The 22034-nt window shown below is 45.3% G+C and overlaps 2 protein-coding genes across 9 annotated transcripts; one reads left to right on the forward strand and one right to left on the reverse strand.

Moving 5' to 3' along the window:
- The first annotated feature begins 893 nt into the window (after window positions 1–893).
- Window positions 894–7852, forward strand: gdpd4a (glycerophosphodiester phosphodiesterase domain containing 4a). Of its 5 annotated transcripts, none has more exons than XM_085917355.1 (17): window positions 894–912; window positions 985–1090; window positions 1291–1394; window positions 1469–1562; window positions 1666–1725; window positions 1817–1915; window positions 1986–2079; window positions 2359–2504; window positions 2576–2658; window positions 3187–3337; window positions 3404–3622; window positions 3913–4070; window positions 4153–4300; window positions 4375–4457; window positions 4598–4677; window positions 4822–4963; window positions 5056–6301. In XM_085917355.1, exons 4-16 carry the CDS (start codon window positions 1548–1550, stop codon window positions 4926–4928), a joined length of 1443 nt encoding a protein of 480 aa, XP_085773481.1. In that variant the 5' UTR covers window positions 894–912; window positions 985–1090; window positions 1291–1394; window positions 1469–1547; the 3' UTR covers window positions 4929–4963; window positions 5056–6301. The 5 variants fall into 5 exon arrangements, 4 of the variants coding, with proteins under 4 accessions (XP_085773481.1, XP_085773482.1, XP_085773479.1 ...); XR_015066792.1 differs by lacking the exons at window positions 894–912; window positions 985–1090 and adding exons at window positions 7496–7672; window positions 7742–7852 and having other exon boundaries at window positions 1339–1394; window positions 5056–6161; XM_085917356.1 differs by lacking the exon at window positions 4822–4963 and having other exon boundaries at window positions 5056–6300.
- myo7aa (myosin VIIAa) lies at window positions 5662–20806 on the reverse strand. Of its 4 annotated transcripts, none has more exons than XM_085917337.1 (51): window positions 20789–20806; window positions 18375–18488; window positions 18154–18306; window positions 18031–18048; window positions 17583–17767; window positions 17405–17526; window positions 17190–17332; window positions 17004–17117; window positions 16873–16941; window positions 16726–16810; window positions 16574–16650; window positions 16325–16444; window positions 16105–16247; window positions 15825–16035; window positions 15627–15762; window positions 15417–15523; window positions 15243–15296; window positions 14901–15038; window positions 14470–14628; window positions 14055–14147; window positions 13503–13597; window positions 13348–13432; window positions 13064–13282; window positions 12879–12986; window positions 12572–12781; window positions 12305–12511; window positions 12048–12224; window positions 11837–11926; window positions 11647–11774; window positions 11405–11531; window positions 11217–11336; window positions 10973–11146; window positions 10673–10900; window positions 10430–10609; window positions 10247–10364; window positions 10056–10182; window positions 9793–9962; window positions 9524–9714; window positions 9308–9432; window positions 9061–9218; window positions 8821–8974; window positions 8572–8727; window positions 8318–8423; window positions 8129–8242; window positions 7955–8042; window positions 7749–7855; window positions 7502–7687; window positions 7286–7402; window positions 7121–7204; window positions 6865–6984; window positions 5662–6651 (listed from the first exon to the last, which is right to left on the reverse strand). In XM_085917337.1, exons 1-51 carry the CDS (start codon window positions 20804–20806, stop codon window positions 6559–6561), a joined length of 6621 nt encoding a protein of 2206 aa, XP_085773463.1. In that variant the 3' UTR covers window positions 5662–6558. The 4 variants fall into 4 exon arrangements, with proteins under 4 accessions (XP_085773463.1, XP_085773459.1, XP_085773462.1 ...); XM_085917333.1 differs by lacking the exon at window positions 20789–20806 and adding an exon at window positions 20311–20409 and having other exon boundaries at window positions 10430–10597; XM_085917336.1 differs by lacking the exon at window positions 18031–18048.
- Between the last annotated feature and the right edge of the window lie 1228 nt (window positions 20807–22034).

Consider the following 22034-nt stretch of genomic DNA (forward strand, 5'->3'; position numbering starts at 1 on the left):
CAGGTTCACGGCAACTGGATATTTTTTTTTTTCCACATTTCCTCTTGTTAACGCTTTTCTCTTTCCATCTCTTTGTACTCTTTCATCTTTATTGTTTGTCATCATAGGCTCACCGTTTACAACAAATCAACCCCGGCCGGCCGGCCGGCCTCCACCCGTTTGTCGTTTTTCTAAGGAGCTTACTAAAATCCCACTTTAAGTCTGTTAACGTATTCATTTTTAATTGCAATCACTAAATGTTCCTCTCGCACAGCGTAGCTACAGAAATGAACAGCAATGCAAACACACACACACACACACGCGCACACACACACACACACACAGAGGACCATTGTATCATGCGTCCTGTCTCCTACTAGCGTCCACACAATTGAATGTATTTCAATTTTGAGCTCCTATATGCATATTGGTTGTATTTTATGACGGAGGAAAATGATGAACTCACTTTACCACTCAGTAATGTGCAATCACATCCTGCTCTTGCCACTTAGAAATGTTGTTAGTGGCTTAAATGTTGTACAGAGGCATGCACCAACTTGGCCAGCTTTTTTTTTTTGCAACTCCTGCCCATCTTTATTCATCCATCTGCTGCTCTGTCGTCTTCCTCCCTCCTTCCCAGCAGAAGCAGCAGTAATAACGTGATGTCACGGTTGCCATAGCAATGTGCAAAGACTCTACTTGAATCAGCTTGCAGGATGAATTCAAGGACCCCATGTAATGTTTTGAAGAGATGATGCTGGCAACTTGAGCTTTTTTTTTTTTTTTTTATCAGGTTAAGATCGTAAAGCGGAGAGATTTCCAGTCCGTGGCGCATCCCAGTCGTAGTGTGATGCTGGCCGACGGTTGAGGGTGGCCCGCGACCGTTTCGAAGCTGGGGAAGCTCAAAGTGGTGCGGCGGCAGTTGCTGCAAAGGTAGCCCCGTCGTCAAGCTGGCTTCGGTCCACTGGTGAGCGCGTCTCAACGTTTTGACGGTCTGGTTTTAAGGTATGAACACCAGCCCTTTGTCTCCTGTCTGGCGGGCTTGTACGGTTGCCAATGGCGACGATACCAGAGAGCTCGAGTCCAGCCGGGAGAGTGCTGCTGCAACAAGGTATATATATATATATATATATATATATATATATACGCACACAATATTCATTTTCACGATTAAAAAAAAACATTATTCGTTGATTTCATATTAAATCAATTTGTTGATTTCAAAAATTATTCAACTAGAATTTTTTTTCCCCAGTAAATTAAGTACAATTTCAATTTAAATGGAGGTTTTGTTCTTTTTTTGTGCTCCAGGTAGAGTGCAGCAGTTTCGGCCTCCTGATCCTCACTTTCTTAGTGAGCTTTGTGTTCCTATATTTTTGGATCGAAGCCCAAAATGACTACAATGACTTTGATTGGTGAGTTCAAAGCATGATACACAAACCATATTTTTCCTCCCAAAAAGAGATTTAATTTTGGCTTCCTGTCAAAGGTTCAACTTTGGCATTTTTGGCTTCTGGTTTCCGTGGTCGCTGGTTTGTCTTGTGGTGGTTGCTTCACTCTTCACGTACATGGCGCTCCTACTGGTATGCATGATATACTCACCAAATCAATTTTTACAGTTAAGAACTTTTTAAATTTATGTTTCATTTGTCTAACAATAATGTGAGTTATGTAAATATCACTTAGGTGTTGGCTGTGTGTCTTCTGTCTGAGAGCCAACGGTTGTACCTTCACTGGAGCCACAAGGTAAGATGATCCACACTTATTTCCCAAAAAATAAATGATTTGATTGGTTATATATATTTTCTATTTGGTTATTGTGTCCTGTTTGTGTCAGACTGGCATCGTGGTGACTTTGGCTTTCTACATGCTTGCTATGATCATCGTGTCCCACCTGTGGAGCAATGAATGGACCACGCTGCTGCTTTCGCTTCAGGTTGACAAGAAAGAAAAATAATAATAATAATAATGACTTATCAGTGGCTCATTGTGTGATCCGTCATCAGGTCACGGCACCTGTGCTCCACGTCGCTGGCGTTTTTCTCATGTTGACCATCTCCTGGCCCGTGGCTTTACATTTCTTCCGCATGAACAAGAGAGGTATGCTAGACCAGATGTTATCCAATCAATAAGGAAGCAATCAAACAACAAAACTCAGCTAACACATAACGCGGTACGGCATTGATGAGCTAACTGAAATTAGCATCCATTTTATACAGCCTCAAATGCTGCCCGGCTCCCTTTTGTGGACATAACGTGGTACTACACGCGAGTCACGCAATCTAAATTTCGACTTGTGCGGTTTTGGTTTTGAACATACTCGGTGGTTTGATAGGTCTGCATTTTAGAATTGAAACAAAAATCTTCCTCCCGCGCCAGCGCGTCAGGTTGCTGTTCTGGGGGTCTACCTGTCCGGACTGTTCTCGCTCTACCTGGTCCCGTTGGGAATGTACTCGCCGTGCATTCGAGAGGCGGCCTCGCTGGGAGCCGCCCCGAAGCTCATCGGACACAGAGGGGCGCCCATGGTGAGACAGACGGTCGAGGCATTCCGGTGTAGCGAGGGTCAGGAGTGATTCTTGTGGTTCTTTTGGGTCAGCTGGCTCCAGAGAACACGCTCATGTCCTTTGAGAAGGCGGTGGAGGCTGGGGGAGATGGACTGGAGACTGATGTGACCATTAGGTACTCCGTTTTTTTTCACTTTCAGAATTGGGGTCATCTTATGTTCTCTCTTGCTGCTAAAATTAACACCAAAGCCTCGCGGGTGGCGATTGAGCGGATATGGCGTGCCCTGATGCTAGCGTGTTGCCCAGGGCACTAAGATGATTAGCGCCAGGCTAATCCAGTTAGCCCTCGGCACTCTCTCGCACCAAACAACTCCTGGCGGGTTAGCGCATCGCATTACGGCCGGTAAAAAAAAAAACGGGATTATTAGCACGACGTGGGCCCTCGGTGTTTTGCAATAATGCGGCGAGTGACCTAAATGAGTTTTTGGGAGTTAGCTCGAGTAAAGTGGAAAAACAATTTGCAAAAGGTAGGCTTGCGATTGTATTTTTGATGTATTTGTATGCTAATTTTGTCGTCTTACGCCATTATAGTTCCTTGGCACCAAAAATGGCGTCAAAGCACTACTTTTGTCTAACTGAATGTAATTCCTTATCAACAAGAAGAGTCATAAATGTTTATTATTGTTGTGTTTGCGCTCCGTAGCTATGACGGCGTTCCCTTCCTGATGCACGACTTGACCCTGAGGAGAACGACCAACGTGGCCGATGTTTTCCCAAACAGAACGCACTTGGAAGCTTCCATGTTCACCTGGGCTGAACTACAGCAGCTGAACGCTGGCGAATGGTTCTTATCTGTAAGAGAAACACTCACACAAAACATAAATAAGTCAAATCTGATTTTTTTTGGCTCTTTGTTACAGAAGGACCCATTTGGCAGCGCGTCTTCCCTGAACGAGGCAGACCGCAAGCAGGCGAGGAACCAATCAATTCCCTCGCTGGCTGACTTCCTGGACGTTGCGTCGCGCAGCAGCCGACGCGTTCTTTTTGACCTGCACGTGCCCCCATCTGGACATCCTTATAAAAAATCCTACAGCAACGTCACCCTGCAGGTGGTGTTGGCCCATATCAATTCTTCTCAGGTTAGCATCTAGTCGCAAGTGGCGTTAGCCCATTTAGCATTGTTGCTAAAGGAAAAGAAATGTAAGAAATAAATAAATAAATAATATAATAAATAATATAATAAATAATATAATAAATAAAATAAAAATATACAAATATATAGATATGTAAATAAATAAAAAATAATTAATAAATAATAATGAGGAAAAAAATTAGGTAACAAGTTAAAGACTTTTTTTTTTTATCTGATATTAGAAATGATTTTCTTTCATGACATTTTTTTTTCAGTGTATTTTTCCTGTTTGTGCAGGTGCTCTGGCTGTCATCCAAGGACCGGCATCTGGTTCACGCCGCCGCCCCCGATTTGGTGCAAACTTCAGCCAAGCGCCTCTCCATTCAGGAGCTGACGGACAACCACATCGCCACTCTCAATCTGCACTACAGCAAGATGTCACAACAACAGATCAGGTACGTGCCAACGACAAAAAAACCGCATTAGCGAGCCGGCGAGCCCGCTAACTCCTCTCTGCCTCTCCTGACGTCTCCGCAGAAAGTACAGCTCGGCGAATATCAGCACCAACTTGTTTGTGATTAGCCAGCCGTGGCTCTACACGCTGGCTTGGTGTGCAGGGGCGCAGTCGGTTACCACCAACTCCATACACATCCTGGCCAAAATCCGCAAGCCCCTCTTTCTCATGGTGAACACTTCACACAACATCAGCCAGCATACAATTGCTCTGCGCTGAGAATCTTCACATTTGTCCCCTTCCAGACTCCTGAGGAATACAACACGATTTGGATTCTGACCGATGTCATTTCTGCAGTCCTCATCGTTTCCATTTTCACATTCCATTGGTGCGTACATACCGACACGAAAATTCAACTTGGATGTTGTGGTTGAGTATTTCCTGATAAGTGTGTGTGTGTGTGCTGTGAATTTGTATTTAGCATCATTTGAATATGAAGACACAACAAATAATGTGTGTGTGCTAAAGGTGGCGAGAGAGAGGTCTGCCCTACCTGTCTGGCAGTCGTCAGGCCCACGAAAATGGACCATACAGCAAATTCAGGACGGGTATGACGACGTTCACCATTCTGTCTTTATGACTGTTCACAATTTCTTTTCAATTACAATTAGCAGAATTAAAAAAAAAGAAAATGGGGAGAGGCCTGCATGCTCTTATGTCTAAATGTGTTTGCTGTATGTGTTGTACGTTAGACTCCTTGGAGCCCTTCTGCATTTCCTGGAGTTCTTTCCACTCTGACCCCCCTAGCGGATCCCTCATCTCCCTCCCCTTGGTCTTCAACTCATCGCACCCCGCATGAGCACCCCCCCCCCCCCCCCTGCATGTCCAAATCTCGTATGCTCCCTCGCCACTTCATTTATGCCGGATATCTGCAGATACGATTGCTATCTCAAACTATGTCGCTGACCTCTCTTCAACTTTTCCAGAGCTGAGCGACGTCTGGTCCGTCGCCAGTGTCAATGCCGCACAGGACCAGCCTACTTGGCCGGCGCACTTTCATCTGCCCACCATCGTCGAGGAGTGACAACTTGGCTTAGCATGAACTGTCGTCTACATTCATCAGCTTCTTCTTGTCTTCTGGACGGGATGGACTCAAAGCTGATGGAGAAGACGAAACTATTTTTTTTTCCTCAATTTGTACAGGTATCAACTGTTTTAGACCAAAAACCTTGAAGTGGCGTGATTTAATGGACGCTGCTCGATAGACTGACAAAGTGAATGTACGCCTCAAGGTAGATAGCTATAAGTTCATATTGATCTTCAAAGTGAATGTATGGAATGGAAATGCCCCGTTTTGTGCCAAATTAGTAAAGCCGATGTCATTTTATGAGTTTTTTCGGGGCGTTGTTATGAAAAAAATGCCTGACCCAGCAAAAATTTGGAAGTGACTTCGAGGAAATGTAAGCAACTCTGAATGTGTTGGTCAAGTCGGCGATTTTATTTCTCCTCTCGTCATTTCCACCAAATAAAAACGGTTTCCATACAAGTCAGCTGCCGGGAAAAAAAAGAAGAAGCCATTTTGAGTGGTTTGGAGCACTTTTTATTGTTTATTTGTGGCTAGTGTTTAGCAGAGGCTAACAAGAGTGATAAGATCCAAAGACGACACTGCAAAGAAAATACTGTACAGAGTAAAAACAAACAAAATAACGACACCGCTAACAGAAGCCATTACATCCTTCTTTAAATATGTGGTCTGCCACCCCCCTTTGTGAGTACAATTAGGATTTTATATTGATTAAATACTATTAAAAACCTGATTTTGTGCTGAAAAAAAGTTTGGCACAGTGAAATGTTTTGTTTGAGGCAAATAAAATTGAGGTCACCTCAAGTGAATTAAGACTAAAATCTGTGAGCCGCTTGAGCTAGGATGCTAAGGTGCTAAATCAAACATGTCTATAAAGACAAAAGTATTTCCTGGTCTCGTGACATTTTGTTTTGTAGCTCGGTTTAATTTATGTTGATGAAGCCAGTTTCCGAATATATTGTTGTGATAGTATTGTCAAAGAAATGCGACTCCGCAGAATTTGTACCTGTAAGTCTGCTCAAATAGAAAATTACAAATTGACTAATAGTATTTCATAGTAACGTTCCGAGGAAGAATTCTTGTTCAAAAGCCAAGCTTAACAAAAAAAACCCCTAAGGTTAGCTTAGCATGGACCAGTTAGCACACTTTAGAGGTAGTCATCCTCACTAGAGGACTCCTCCTGGTCGTCACGGTAACGCTTGTAGTTGCTGGGACCTTCGCCAGGGTCGTCGTCACTTTCGCTTTCGACCGAACTCTCCCCGGGGAGCTTCCAGGGTTCTGAGCTGACAGAAGGTCGTTGACTCATCCACCACAACTGGTGGCCGAAGGTGCGCCCCCAGCTGCAGTGCTGGCCAATGGGGCGCAGCAGGCGGGCCAGCTCGGCGGCCTCCTGCCAATAAGACGTTCACTTGGTGTGAGTGCGCTCAGACCGCTGCTTGTTCATGGCGGTCAACATCTGGCTGATGTATGACGTCAGCAGGTCATCCATCTTGTAGCCCTGAGAGGAATGACAATCACAGATATTAGTAGGTCTGAGTCAATTGATATTTTTTGTTTTTTTATAGTGAAAATTCAAGCAAGGAGTTGTTCCCTCGAGTTGATACAATCGTTGAGTCAGAATTTGTCTTATTCACTGAAGTATTTGCTCTTGTTGCTAGGCAGACTTATTCCTGTCTTGACCTTTCTCCCAATGAAATACTTTGTGACCCACCAGGGAAGTTTCGCAGAGGAGTTTACTTCCCCTGACTAAGTTTCCGATGGTGATGTGGAAGTACGTGTTCCCGCTGCTCCAGTTGGAGATCTTGGTGAAGGGATGAGTGATCAAAACGTCCTGTCGGAACAAAACAATGACATGGGTCACATGGTGGCATTGAATTCCAGATTAAGATCGAACCCATTTTGGTTTATTCTCATTCAGAATGTCAATTTTAATTTTGCAATCTTGTTTTCTGCCAAATTGATCAAACCTTGTTCTTTGGATCGATGAGACTGACTCCATGTTTGTTGATGGCGATCAGGAGGATCTCTGGGTAGTTTGGCTCTGTGGTTTGCTGAAGACAAAAATCAATGAATGAATCTGAGCATTGGGTTGAAAAGAGGAAGTGACATAAGCAGGCGTTTCCCCTTTTTACCTTGACTTCAAAGAAGGCGGAGCCAAATGTTGGCCATTTGTAGATGATTTTAAGAAACATCAACTTGGCTTCTTCTCTGGATTTACCGGCTTGCTTGTTGAAGAAGGCCACTACAGACTATCACACACGCCCAAAAAGAAAATCCAAGATAAGCTAAAAACAAAAAGGTCTCTTTGCTGTTTCATCTTAAAAATATCAAGTCATTTTCAGGTTTACCCTCTTCCAATCGTCCGGGGACATTTGGCGGATGAGATCCTGAGGGACCAGCTCACGCAGCATCTTGGGAATGGTCGGAAAGTGGGACTTGTCATCCTCGAACTTGACGCGGTAGATGAGCGCCGCCAGCTGGAAGACTTCGTCTCGAGAACACTTGTGGTAGCCGCGCAGGTATTTGGGCAGCTCCTGCTCAGAGGTGTCAAACAAATTCAGTTTCTTTGCTCATCCTCTGCCAAACAGGACTCACCTGGTAGTAGTGGAAGATGGAGTCGGCAAATGGGTCCTTCCCCGGGACGGTGCTGGTCCATAACTTCTTCATGAAGAACACCTGATAGGTCAGAGATGGAACAGCTCCTACAGGGTAAATAAGACATTGGATTTTGTCGTGCTGTGAGACTACTCGTGATTGCCAACTTCGGGATCTGTCTTAAAAATATGCCTAAAGATTTATACCGTCTTTCACGGGCCGCGATTTCTTGATCCAATCCGTCAAATGTCGGACAAAGTCAAAGAAGAAGTCTCCTTCTGGAACACTTATCACCTGACACAACGGTAGAACTAAATTAATCTCACAAAGACACAAAATGAATCTGATCCTGTTTTGAGGAGAAGTAAAACAAAAAGGACCTTGTCTGAGATTTTAACAAAGAGACTGAAGCCTTCTGGGGATTTCAGCAGCAGTCTGGTGGAGATGTTCTGACAAAAGTCCTTGGCTTTAGTGCTGGACTCCACCTCGAAAGCCTGCACAGATCATTTATGATTCTGACAACATGATGTTTCCTAAAAATGTCTTCTTGACCACTGCGCACGTCCCACCTCGTCCGTGTCGTCCGGGAAGTAAACCTTGTGGAAGATCTGCGTAGTCTTGTGCTGGATGGCCTCCACTTCCACCAGATGGGGCGGGTACTTCCTGGATCCGTTTCTGTTGGTCCACATTGAAGACACATTAATTTTTTCACGTCATGTTATGGGATGATACGCATCTACTGTGCTATGCTAACATTGGCCCATCAGTGGGATGGAACTGATGTCGCCCAGCTTGGCACTTAGTGATTTCTAATTGCCTTTACCGTAAAGCTTTATGCAGCCTGTGCATGCAGTCGGCTGAGAGCGGGTGTTGTCTCTTTGACTGTAGGAAGCGCTGGACGTGCGGCAGCAGAACGTTACTTGGAGGAAAGAGGCCGGTACACAGCCACAGAAGCTCCCAGCCTTTCTCCTCGCTGTACCTGCCAGCACAAACCGTTCCGAAAGTCAAGACGCAGCCATGGGAGGAACGTCAGAGGAGGTCAGCTTCACGGAGATCAAAGGTGAGCACGCACTTGACGTGGTTGTCCGTTAGCTGCTTGATGATCTGGCAGAAAATCTCGTCTTTCAGAGGTTCGGCCTTCAACGTGCCTTCGAAGATCTGGTCCGTCAACTCGTTAACTGAGCGAGTGCGTTTGGATGGGTAGTCGCCCATGTACTTCATCATAGGTAGGACACGTGCTAAGAAACATTTTTGCTTCTGATCGGTACCGGAACAATCTGGTTTATGATAGTAACAAGATGGAAAAGGATATCAATGAAGGCCATGCAGGCCTCCTGAGCGAGCTCTTCGTGGTTGACCACCTTCTTCAGGAGTGGCTGTTTGAGAGGCTCCCTGGTGCAGCTCCACAATTTGTCCTTACCTCGATTCTTGGTGACCATCACCCTGCTCAGAGTGTGTTTTGGGGGAGGCCTGCACCAAGAACATCGATTATATTACGACACTCAAGTGTGTTGGGGTTTCAAGTTGTCAGGGTTTCATGTCTGTCAGCGTGGAGGTACCTAAAGTAGTCATGGGAGAACTCCTCCAGTGTGTAAGGTTTAATGGAGTCTTCAGTGTCAGGCAGGACAAGTTGTGAAACTCTTACTGACTGCTGCCTCTGATCTGGCGTCATGGTAACCAGCGCCTGATTGGTTGGATGACATCAGCATAATCAATAACAACAACAAAGTCGTCTCCCGCCTGATTCGGAACATTTCCAGGTTGTCGTATTTCACCACAATGTCCTGTTGCGGTCGCGTCATGGTGGGCAGGACGTAGACCGAGTCGGCTGGAAAGTCTCCTCTCTGATTGGTCCTCTCATTGACACCATGCGCCCAGCCTGAATTAAGAACCTGCTCACCGGTGTCTTGGTCTAGCAGGATCAGGTCTCCTTTCTGGAAACTCAAGAATGTAGATGGTTCCCCATCTGCTAAACAGTCAGAAGATAGCTTATGACCTCTTTGCAGAGTTCTTAAACACATCTCCAAGTCCAGTGAGAGCATACTCTGGTTGGGACTGTCTTGTAGTGCCACAACGAACTTGGACCTATTCCGCAGTCCTTCCAGAAAGGTCACCACCAGGTCGCGGATGTCCTCGGCATTGTTGGAGGTGAAGGTATACTCTTCTCCTTTGATGGTCGCCAACGTGAAGCTCTGACTCTGCAGTTTCCCGCCCCTCAAAGAACAACAAACATTGATTGTTAGTTTCCGGTCTCCAAGCAAACTTCAACAGTTTCCATGAGGGACTACAATTCCCAGCATGCCTTACCTGGTACTGGACACCGCGGTAATTTCTGGGAAGGAGAGTTCTAGCAAGACCTGCTCCTGTTCATCAACAAAGTAAACACCGGTCCAGTTGACAGCGACGATGAGGTCGTTTTTGGGTAGACTTGGACCTGTTGAGCATAGAAACAGAATCATCAGGGAATATCCAGATCAATACCGGGGCTTGATTCTCACCAGAGAACTTGAAGGCTTCATAGAACCGAGAGAAGAGCAGAGGCCACTTGTGGCGTGCAAAGTCCACCACTTCCTCTTTTACCTTCTGGGCATCAAACCTCTTCTGTGTGTAGATGCCCTGAATAACAAAGAGAGAGCATTTAGTTCCTCTGCTAATGGAAATAAAGACTTTATGGGGTGCACCTTTTTGTGTGCCGCCATGATGAAGTGAGCCCACTTCTCCACCGTCCTGGACGTGCTGATCTCTCTTTCGGGGATGTAGGACGGAATGAGACTCAGCAGGCGTTCCAGCAGGACCTCTGAGCCGTAGTCCACGTAGTACTGCTGGGCCGCAAGTTCTGCTAGGTCCTCCTGGGAAGTGGACTCAAGGTTCGGGTTAAGATGACAAGAAGAGGCTTTTTTTGTTTACAGAAAAGAATCGCTCACCCGGTCGCAACGGTATTCTCCAAATTTGACGCCCCGGACCGTTTGCTGGTAGATGAGGTTGGTGGCGACCGTGTCATCGGAGGCGCAGTGCCACGGTGTGAAGATCTCCTTCCTGAAGAACAGCCTCCATGGGGCGTTCCTCTCCTGGGCTCCCTGCTCCTTGGCGTACTGCTCGCACTGCGACACGGCATCCATCACGTGGTCGTTCCCGCTGCCCAAAGACGACACCTACACGAAACCATCGGAAGGATGAAAACCTCCAGGAAGAAAGTTTTGAACGCTTTGTTCGTGCTGGTCAACCTTATCAAAGAGTGCAATGTAGAGCGAGAAGCCGAATCGATCTTGAAGGCTGATCTTGTCGGACAGCGTGTTGCAGAGCTCCTTGGCGGTGGTCGCCGAGTCAGTCAGCAGCGTTTTGGTGGTCCCGTCCATGAACGTCACCGGCAACATGATAGGTTTCTTGGACTTGGTTGCCTGGATTTACATTGAACGACAAAATTTGGATGAATACATTTCCAACCCAGACAACCTTTTTTGTATGTACCTGTAGCTCCAGCCAGGATGGAGGTTGGGTTCTGGTTCCATTGACAAAAGTTCTTCTCAGTCGTTCTTCACAGTATGGAGCGTAACCTGGGGGTCCGCTGTTAATGAAGTTCCTTAGGTACTGCAGATAAATGCGACACAACACCATTGGTACTATTCTGGTCATTTGATGAAAGTCTTTGTCCTGACCTTGAGGAACTTGTCGGATGGCGCGAAGCAGCCGACGCACAAACTGATGAGGATCCAGCCCCGAGCGTGCGAACTCTTGGATGGGTTCTGACTTAGTTGTTTGCAGATCTGGCAGTAGATCTCATCCCTAATGCACAGACAACATCAACATCACTTCCAAGGTAAAGTCCAGATTGATCCAGATTCTTTGGATCCCAAGTCCTATTCCATTCCGGATTGAATCTTGGGTGCTGTTTTTTTACCTCAGCGCTGGCCTCAGGATGCCGTTACCAATGATGAAGTGAAGTTTCTCCAGGTTTGACGTCGGACGATCCTCCAACATGCTGTTGCCATGGAGACCGTGCTCGCCATCATTGAGGCGCTTTGTGACCTGAAAGTAGTTTGTGCTTTTGAACTCTGCACCGTGAAAAAGGCAATCATCTTTCCACTTACCTCTTCTGTGATCTTGGATTTCTTCTTCAGGGTAAGCGACACTAGCTTGTGTCGAATGCTGTTCTTGCGATGACTGTCCGATTGAGGAGTCTGGAAATGGCGAATCAGAATTTGGATAGAACTGAGATGATGAAATTAGTGTGCTCAGTTTGGTTGAAATTTCAGAATTTAATTCTGGAATCTCATCAAAAGTTCCTCTCTCCTGCCTCACCTCTACCTCTCCCTGAAGAGCCTGCAGCTCCCTCTTGTATGTCTTCTTCCCAAGGGTCTCGTAGATCTTGGTCATGACCGGAATCTTCTCACTCCCGTCACTGATAGCTGTGTGGTATTTGGGCTCAGGCAGGTCCCCCATGAACCTCAGGACCGTGATCCACACGGCCAGAGCCGCCTAAAACCGGGTTGAGGTACACATGGTCATTATCATTTCAAGAACTGATAAATTGATTGGACGTGACATCGTTGGCCCACCAGCTGGTCTCCTTCATCGTCGTGAAAAAGCAGCGGCTGCTTGAGTGGTCGGCGGGCGTACGTATGCGTGGTGGTTCCCTGGAAGTAGGTGGCGGCAAACTTGGCAAACTTGTACTCTGATAGATCCTCCTCGTCGTCGTCCTCCGGTAGGGGAAGAGCCTCGTCCAGGTCTTCTTCCTCCAGCTCCCGGTGGGTTCGCTCCAAGTCCTGTGGTTGAGGTGGAGCGATCAGTCCAGTGAAGTCCCGGTTTGTAAGCACTCAACTGACCTCAAATCCGGCAGGAGCTTGTCCCTCCTGGCCAGGAAAGGAACTGGTGGTCCCCAGAAAGCCGAACATTTTGTCCACCATGTCCGAGTCGTTGACAGGCTCCAAACGGGCTCGCTCCATCTGTTCCACCATCTCCTTCTTCCTTCTTGCTTCCTCCTTTTCCTTCTTCTCGCGCTCGGCATCCTCTTTGGCCAGCTGGACCAGACGCTCCTGCAGAGGAGATGATGATTTCAAATGGGAACTCTTATTGATGAGAATTTTTTTTTCTGCAGATTGTGACAGCAGTTGGACCAATCTGAAGACATGCCTGATGTTTGCGTTCTGCTTCGGCCTTGGCTCTTTTGGCAGACATCTGGTTTCTCAGCTTGGTCTCCTCAGCCAGACGCATCTTCTCAGCCTCCAGGCGTCTTCGGTACTGAGGCAAGGCAGAAGAGAATCCAAGTAAGTTCCAACTTTGGTCAGACGATAGCTTGGAAGAAAAATGGCTTCTACTTCGCCTCTGAGCCTGCGGTAGAGTCTGCGTGCAATCATCCCTCGAGTGTACGCCTGGATGGTGATGACGGCCCACAGCCGATGTCTGAAGGCCCGGCGGACCAGGAAGCCTCGGCATCGACCCTGGAACCCGCTGATGCGCTGGCGAGCCACGTGGTACGACGCACACAACTTCCTAGAGCGCACCAGAGCCTGGAGGCGAGAGAAGCCGGCCCGCATCTGAAAGAACAAGAACCAGGATTTAGGGATGACATCAGAACCGGATGACACACAACGGTCCTCACAGCTCCATAGTTCTTTCTGCACTGATATCCTCGCCAAGTCTTCTGGATCAGCACAGTCGACTTCCTCATCCTCAAGAAGTTTGATCTGATGGCACATAGATAGAAGAGGAGGTGTATTCACAGAAATGATGGCAATCATAGATGCAGGATCCTACCTGTCCTTGAAACCTCGCACCACCTTCTGGATCAGGATGACCTTGTCAGTGATGGCCTTGTCTCTCTCGATCTCCAGCAGCATGTCGTGATGGTCCTGAGGAACCCAAAACTCAATTGCCGTTTCCGTGGAGACCATTCAGTACACAAGCTCTGATTTATAATTGCAAACAATTCCCGAGGCAATCTGTAAAATGAGTTCTTTGTTATTATGCTACCCATTGCATTGCGGTTTGTCTGTCAGCTTCCTGTCAGGAAAGAGAGCATGATGCTACTTCCTGCTCTTTTTACTTCCTGTCAGGCTTCCGGAAAGCAGTCTGGAGACTTGTATGGAAACACAGAAAGTCAACTTCACCAAATATGTCACTCTACCTACGGAAAGCCTGACACAATACTGATCAGCTGATCAAACATCAAAACAGAAAATATTAGCTTGCTCACCTAAAGCCCAAACACACAAAGACTGGGAAACACCAACACAGACTACTTTCTGTTTTGGGGTTATTCCCAATCAGTTGCGTTCATGCAAAAGGAGCAACAACAGTGCATATCACCTTGAGGAAGATCTTGGTCTTTCCCATCTGCCAGTCGTCGTCTCGGCCGAGGACGACCTCAGCGATCCTCTGGCAGGTTCCTCTCAGATCCTCCTGGAAGAAACCCACATCAATAATATGACTTCATTGCGCCATTTGTTAGCCCTGCATTCAAGCTCTCAGCTCATCAATACGGCACTAATATTGATTGATCTATGCAGAAGACAAATAATCTATGACTGTTATATTGTCAGTCAACATGTGTTTCTGGATCATTTGTATTCAAAATATTGAAGGCACAACATCATAGATCCTATGCGTATTTAGCATTAGCATGAAGCTAACGGCCTGTATCTTGTGTTTGCGTTTGCAAGTTAAAGCAAACAATCTGTGAAATGACAACATCTCACGGCATGATAACGTGCTCTGACGCTACCTGCTTGTAGGCAGGTTTGACTCCAGGCATGAGAACACGGTAGCGGTCCACAAACTCCACAAAGGTGTAGCGGATGGGATAGCCTGCGCGGCGGATGCGGATGGTCTCCATCATTCCTGAGTACCTCAACTGGCGCACGCACAAATCCCGATCAAACAGCTGGAACACACACAATGAAGGTATTACACACGTAAACAATTTGAAAATTCTCCCATTTAACAGCTATTTAGTGGCTAACAGTTTGTTTACGTCATAGACATTTATTACATGTAAAGATGAGTGTATGTAGCAGCATTTTTTAATTTCTTGAATTACTGCTACATGTAACAACAACTATTTTGTTACATTGTCACATTTAAGAAGTTGATGTTACAGTTACAACTTGCTAGAAAAGACATTGTGGTATCAAACAATCACACATAGGGACTCACCATGGGCTTCTTGTACTCGTTGGGTTTGATGCAGCGGACGAAAAACGGCTGACACACACTCAACGTTCTCATCAGCAACTCCAGAGATTTTTTGAACTGACTGCTGAGAGTGGGAGAACGCTTCCTGGTTTCGGCCCCCTAAAAACACACACACACACATAAAGCTGGTCGCGTTTGACCTTCCTGTGCTTCTTCCTCTTTGTCTAAATGTAAAAAAAATGTTGCTGGGTTCACTGTGTAGCACTATTATCAGCTCTTCGCAGAGGATAAAGAATATAGTTGTTATTAAGACAAATTATTACCATGTAGAAAAGAAAGGTGCACATGTTTTTGACTTTTTACCTTTGGGAGAGGACTGGATGGAAGATGTAGAAAAGGAGCAAAACCACACAGAAACTGTCGGGAAAGCAACAAATCATGCAAACAACACACAGAAGGAGATGTTGGACAACATGCAAGAGAGGAAAAAGTTCAATTTCCATTTTTGTTCATCTTGCAAGCAAATGCATGCGTTACCATGGCAACATCGGCTTGGAAAATCTGCTTGATGAATTTGTTCTTGGACGAGTGAACCAGCTGGATGATATCGCCGTATAACGTGTCTCGGTTTTTCTCCAGGAAGCCTAAAAAAAAAAACCACACACATTACACACTATTATCCAAAAGTTTTGGGTCACAACAGAAGCAAGAATTGGACTAGTGACAATTCCTGTCGTGAGTTGGTACCTCTGGTTTCGTAGTAGACCACGCCGGCAAAGTGCTGGATGCCAAACTGAGTCTCGTGGTTGTTCTTGGGTGGGATGTAGTTGGTGTTCACTTTGTGCTGGAAGTTGAGTTTGTTCAACATGGTGCTGTCTGTACCCTAAAACACACACACACACAATTATTGATTATTGATTCTCAATGAATCGTTTTTAATGGCACCTTGGGGAATCGGCTCTCCTCGTCGATGAGTGAGATGATGTTCATGGGCTTGATGGCGATCATGTCAAGGGCGTCCTGGTTGTCGGTGAATTCGATATGCTGCCAGTTGATGTTCTCCAAGTTGTACTCCTCTTGCTCCAGTTTAAACACGTGACGCACAAAGAACTGCTGCAGGTTCTCGTTGGCGAAGTTGATGCAAAGCTGCTCGAAACTGACGACACACACACACATACATGCTTAATGTTGTGTGTGTGTGTGTGCGTGTGTGTGTGTCTTGTACCTGTTGATGGTGAAGTTCTCAAAGCCAAAAATGTCCAGCAGTCCGATGGAGCGTCTGACGATTTTGCTGTGTGAGGACGAAGGCTTGTAGATGGCGGCGTTGATCTTCTCCACGATCCACACGAACAGACGACCGTAAATACCCTACACACACACACACACACGTGAAAATGTCAGCCATCACATTCTGAAAGCATCTCTGATTTGTTCCAGTGGTGCACCTTGACAAAGGCGTCTCGAACGTCCAACGCTTGTTCCATGCTGAGCGGCGTGGAAACGGTTTCTCCTCTGGTAATCAGCGTCCTGCTCGTCAGGCAGTTCATCAGGTCCTTGCCGTCCACCTTACATTTGAATTTTTATCATAATTTAAAAAAAGAATTATTAGTCACAACCTTAATTGCTATTTTTTTTTATTTGTATTATTTTTTTATTTTTAATTTTTATTTGCAATAGTGACAAAACATGCTGACCTCCAGCAAGGTTGACGCGGTGGAGAGATTGGGGCTGCGTACGACCTCGCAGGCGTCCAGGTTGTCGTACGTACGCGCTGCGTAAATTGTCGGCACGAAAACAAAAATGAGTTCAAAGGTCAACATCTGACGTCAAATGATTGACAAAAGACCTTCGTAGCGCAGGTTGCCCATATGTAAGATAGACGCCAACAGTTTGGAGATCTCCCAGTTCTCTTTGTCTGTGAACATCAGAACCTGCAACGACATTGTGGAACATTGGAGGAACGTGACGTTTGAACAGGAAGTCGGTGTGTTACCTTCATTGCCGAGCGTATGTTGGAGTATTCCTTCATGTCGTCGCGGCCGTCGCAAACGGTGCACTTTCCCTGCACGAAGCACGATTAAGCTTTTCATCTTTCAATTGTTTTGGATTGAGATGTTGACTGACTATGGTGAGGTAGGTGTAGTCGGTGGCTTTGCTGAGGCCTAGCTTCTTCTTCTCGTCCGCTGCCATGCCCTTCAACATGCAGTAGAAGATGTGGTAGTTCCTCTCATCCTGAGCCTGCACACGCAAGCGGTTTTAGTAACGGTATCAAGTTTGATCGACAGCAGGTCACGCCGGAGCGAGTCGAACCTGCCGGCAGACCCTCGACTTCTCCAGCAGGTATTGTTCGATCTTGGCTCCTTCGATGGCTCCTCTCTTGTTGAAGTGGATGTCGATGTATTTGCCGAAGCGCGACGAGTTGTCGTTCCGAATGGTCTTTGCGTTTCCGAAGGCTGCGGGACAAGCAAGGATTTGGTTTCAGAAGGTCCCCCCCCCCCCCCCCCCTCCCTCTCAGGGAAACCTACCCTCCAGAATGGGATTGGCTTCCAGGACCTGCTGCTCAATCCACGAGTGTTGACCGCTAATGGCTGCCAAGAACTGTAGAATCAGCTTGGTGCTTTCAGTTTTTCCCGCTCCGGACTCGCCACTATCAGAAGAAATGTTTCAGAACCCGACTAAAGGAAGTGAGCCTCCTTGGAATACCTGATGATGCAACACTGGTCACGGTTGTTCCTCTGCATATTGAAGTAACAGTTGTCGGCGATGGCAAAAATATGAGGAGGCATCTCGCCGATCTTCTTGTTGGTGTATAGGCGGATCTGGTCCGCCGTGTAGATGGGGAGCAGCTGATATGGGTTGATGGCCACCAGGATGGACCCCGTGTAGGTCTAGAAGCAAATTGGAAAGTTCATCCGACAATAACGAGAGCTGCGTGCGATGTAACATGCGTCCGGGGATCTCGGGTGGAAGGCGAGCGTGTCGCTGTCGGCCACGAGAGAAGAGGCGGCCATGTTGGAAAGGGTCGACATGCACGCGTGCACGTCTCGTTTACCACCGTTACTTTTGTATCCATATATTTGTAGCTTACGCAACATTTAAAACATGCCGCAAGCAGGACGTTAAGCCTCAGCCAATGGCGTCGCAGACTTACCCTGCCACCACAGTTTGTCTTTTGAGGAATAAGGAATGGAAAGAAAGGCAAAAGATAGAAAAGATGCTGAAGAATGACAAGATGCTCGATGAGGTAGAAGTCCGTCAGCTTGCTTGAACTCACGTAGATGAGCTTGTCGCTGTATCTGATGAGCAGATTGCGCAAGATTCCCGCCTCGTTCAGGTCCCCCAGGCGGATCATGTCCTCCACGCCGTGGATGGAGGTGGGATGCATGGGCTTGATGTTGGTGGCATTCTGTGGGGAGATCCAGTGCTCCTGGAGTAACAGTCCAAAAAAATGGAGGATTGAATTTTAAAGAGATGGTGAGATGAACCAAGACTTACATTTCCTTCATCATCCACCACTTGGATCTGTCCCGAGTCGCAGAGTTTCACCACTGCGCCGATGGGAACCTCAAACTCTCGACCAGTCTTCAGGTCCAACCACACATAGTCGCCCTGAAAAAAAAACAGTTACATAATTTCAAAAATATATGATATTAATGATATTAAACATATCCACGTCATACCGGTAAGAGCGTGCTTTGTTTCACCACAGTGTTGACATTTCGGAACAGAGCCCATTTGGCTTGATCCTTCTCGTAAAGATCCACATAGTCCCGACGTTTGTACATGGTTTCGCACACACTCAGACACACACACTTAAAAAGTCTTGTTTCGATCCAGGCCAGTTGTTCCCGTCAAAAATTCCGAAAGTGAAGACTGTGTGTTTTATCTCCTGGCTTGATCACCTGCTGCAAAAGCTCATCCTCGTTTTCTCATCCATCACTATTTTCTTGTGTGTGTGTGTGTGTTGAATCTGACTCCCGCACGCTCCGCTTGGTCGTCATCGGCAACAAGAAGCCGCCTCCTCCTTTGAGGTGTGTCAAGCAGGTGTTGGGTTTCTGGTTAGAAGACACTAAGAGCTCATCTTGACGTGAAGTTGGGACTAAAACAGCAACTCCAACTTTAAACCAGTTTTAAAATGAAAACCAAATCAATGTAACTCAATTTCAATTTACATCCCACCTTGTCCTTAAATTTAAATCCAACTTCAATTAGAAACCTAATTGCAATGTGAGTTTAATCCACATCCAAATTTTACTTGCATTTAATTGTCACTTTAATTTAAACGCAACACTAAACATAACTTGAAAGCCAGCTCTAACCTTCAACTACCTTTCCAAAGTTCCCGTATTATTAAATCGATGATTCGATTATGTGTGTGTGTGTGTGTGTGTGTGTGTATGCGTGTGTGTTGTCAAAGATCAACCCGTGTTTGTTTACATTGGCGATTGGTTGCTCTGCATTCATTATTAAAGTGAGTCTACCGGTCGTGGCCTCTTATCACCATGACAACGCATGCTGCCAATATGTTGACTTAACGTTTCAAAATAATCAATACTCTTCACTTTAATACTTTGCTTTACGCCGAAGGTAATATTGATGATCCACGTAATTAAACTGTTCCTAGGACTGTTTTTTTCACACCGCAAGCGCATCTATTTCTTTCGATAAATAATTCAAGCAGGTGTTTGCTTACCAGTAGTAATTCAGCAGTGTATCAAATGCAAACATACTGAAAAAGTCCTGTTGCATTAGTTTTTCACCAAAGGGGTTGTTGATTCAAATGTATTTTATTCAATTTAACTCAATAAATAATTTACATTTGAATTAAAAAAAAATACCACAAAATTGCTGAAGGGATTAGAATTGCATTCACAAAAAATACCACAATAAATTAGGATTATTATTTTATTATTAACATTGACTATTTGAATAAAATACAAAAAGAATTTGTAAAAATATCAAATGGTTAATTAATAATAACGTATTCATTCTAAATAATATAATACAAAAAGATATATCATACCTCATTTAATTGTTTCACCTATTCTAAACAAATGACCCGGCTCTAAAAATCCAATAAAAAGAAATCAAAATTTTCGCCCACTTCCAGATTAGAAAAATGACGCAAAAATAAATTATAAACACGTTGTTCCAGCAAATAAAATATTGATGATTAAATAAGAGTCATATCTCACCATAATGAAATGTATATTCTCTTGCAATTTAAAATGTTTAGACAGGCGCCTGAAGACGGCGTTGTAGCTCCCTCTGCGGGTGAAACTCGTAATTGCATAAGCTTGTCAAGTGAAGCAGCAGCATGTATAATTGAGTCCCTCATTTGCATATAGATAGAGATGTCAGACACAGGTCACAGAGTGACAGATAGCCGTGTGCTAATGCTAAACGCTACGCTCCACCACAAAAAGTTTACCTTGATGACCGTCGCGTACTTGTAGCTCAGACGACGGATGTTGGGGTCCCAGCCCTCCAGGGGCCAATTGGAGCCCCTTCTCTTAGACGTGGTTACCATGGTTACGACATTAGAATGGAACTTCCTTAGTTTCAAGTATTTTAAAGTCACTAAAAACTTGCTGTCCTGCTCAATGTGACCACACAAGTCAAATGTCCACAATGCAGGATATCTAACAAGCTGTGTGTGTGTTGCCTGATTTTATTGGCTCGCCCTACTAAAGTGCACCCCCAATCAAATGGGGCCGCTGTCCTGGCAAATTAGTCTGTCAGAAAGACTGATGATTCCATCAATGCATCCACTGAATCTCTCCACAACACACACACACACTCATGCACAAATGAAGAAGCAAATACAAAGATGTCACAGTGCAAGCTAATGACTGTCTGTTCCCTAATGAGTGTAACAAACACGCATGTAAGTGTGTGTGTGTTCGAACCTGCTGCAGGATGACCATGATTCCTTTTCTGGTTGAAGTTCTGGCTCTTGTTCTTCTTGCTCCAGGACATCAACAGCAGTGTGTTACTTCTGATAGACATAATTACCAAAAAGTTAGTCATTTGGGAATCTATGCTGAAAATTAGTTTTCAGATGTGTGCAAATGGATTTTGAAATCAGATTTTGTCATCGACCACGTTTTTACCTGGTATGACCTGATACGATAAATTGAGTTGATATGAATGAAGCTAATTAGTATCCATCTATTTTCCTCTTTGTTTTGTGGTGTGTGTAGTCCATGTATTATTGAGCTAGGACACGGTTACGGTTACTTGCGTACATTTGTGTGTGCGTAAATGCCTGCATGACTGTGTGTGTGTATAATTGATGTCGCCATTATATGCTGTCAGCTTGATCCTTTGACTTTCTTAGAAACCTGACGACAAGTTTTTGTTTGAAGCTGTCTTTGTACTAAATGTACTCTGGGCAACAAAACACTGTGCTTTGAGATGGTTGTTAGCATGCTAGCATCGCTATGAAATACATATTTCAGCATGTTAGCATCATGTTAGCTTGATAGTGAAAATCATATTTTAGCATTTGATCACATTGAAAGTCACATCTGAGCAAAGTCAGGAAAAAAAGTTTGACAATGTGAAAGGAGTTTGGATGTATCCTTTCATGGTGTCTTTGTGTAAGGGCAATGAAGCATTTGATTGGAAGCCATCTGAAATTCCATCACACCATCAAAATGGCCACCACAGAGTGAGGAGGGCCCAATGTGAATACAACAAAGATTCAATGATGACAACAGAACTAGAAGTGCACTAAAATGGATCATAAATAGACTAAAAGTGGAAAACACAATAATTAGTGAATGTCAAGTGGCCCAATGTGTTAGCTTTCCTTTTTTTTTTAGCATCATTTAGCTTGCTTCTGTCACATCAACATGTTCTGGTCTTCTCAAAGGCGAACCAGAACAATTGAACCCACTTTGGTGTCTCACCAATACGTTGACTTGTCCCATTCATTTCCTGTTTACACCCCAGAACCTGATCTAGTCAGCGCACGGCCCGAGGGGGATCTCCATCAGCAGCCCCCCCACTGAGGGACACACTGGCCTGCATTTGTTATCTGTACTTTCCATCTTGCTGTGTCAACTCATATTGTAATTAAAACCCTCGATTTCTCTGGGGCCTGTCAAAATATTTCATAATAATTATGATACATTGTAATTAGTAAACAAA

Source organism: Syngnathus leptorhynchus, chromosome 7 (genome assembly GCF_054491065.1).
Source record: "Syngnathus leptorhynchus isolate UIUO chromosome 7, UIUO_Slep, whole genome shotgun sequence".
Classification (NCBI taxonomy): Eukaryota; Metazoa; Chordata; class Actinopteri; order Syngnathiformes; family Syngnathidae; genus Syngnathus; species Syngnathus leptorhynchus.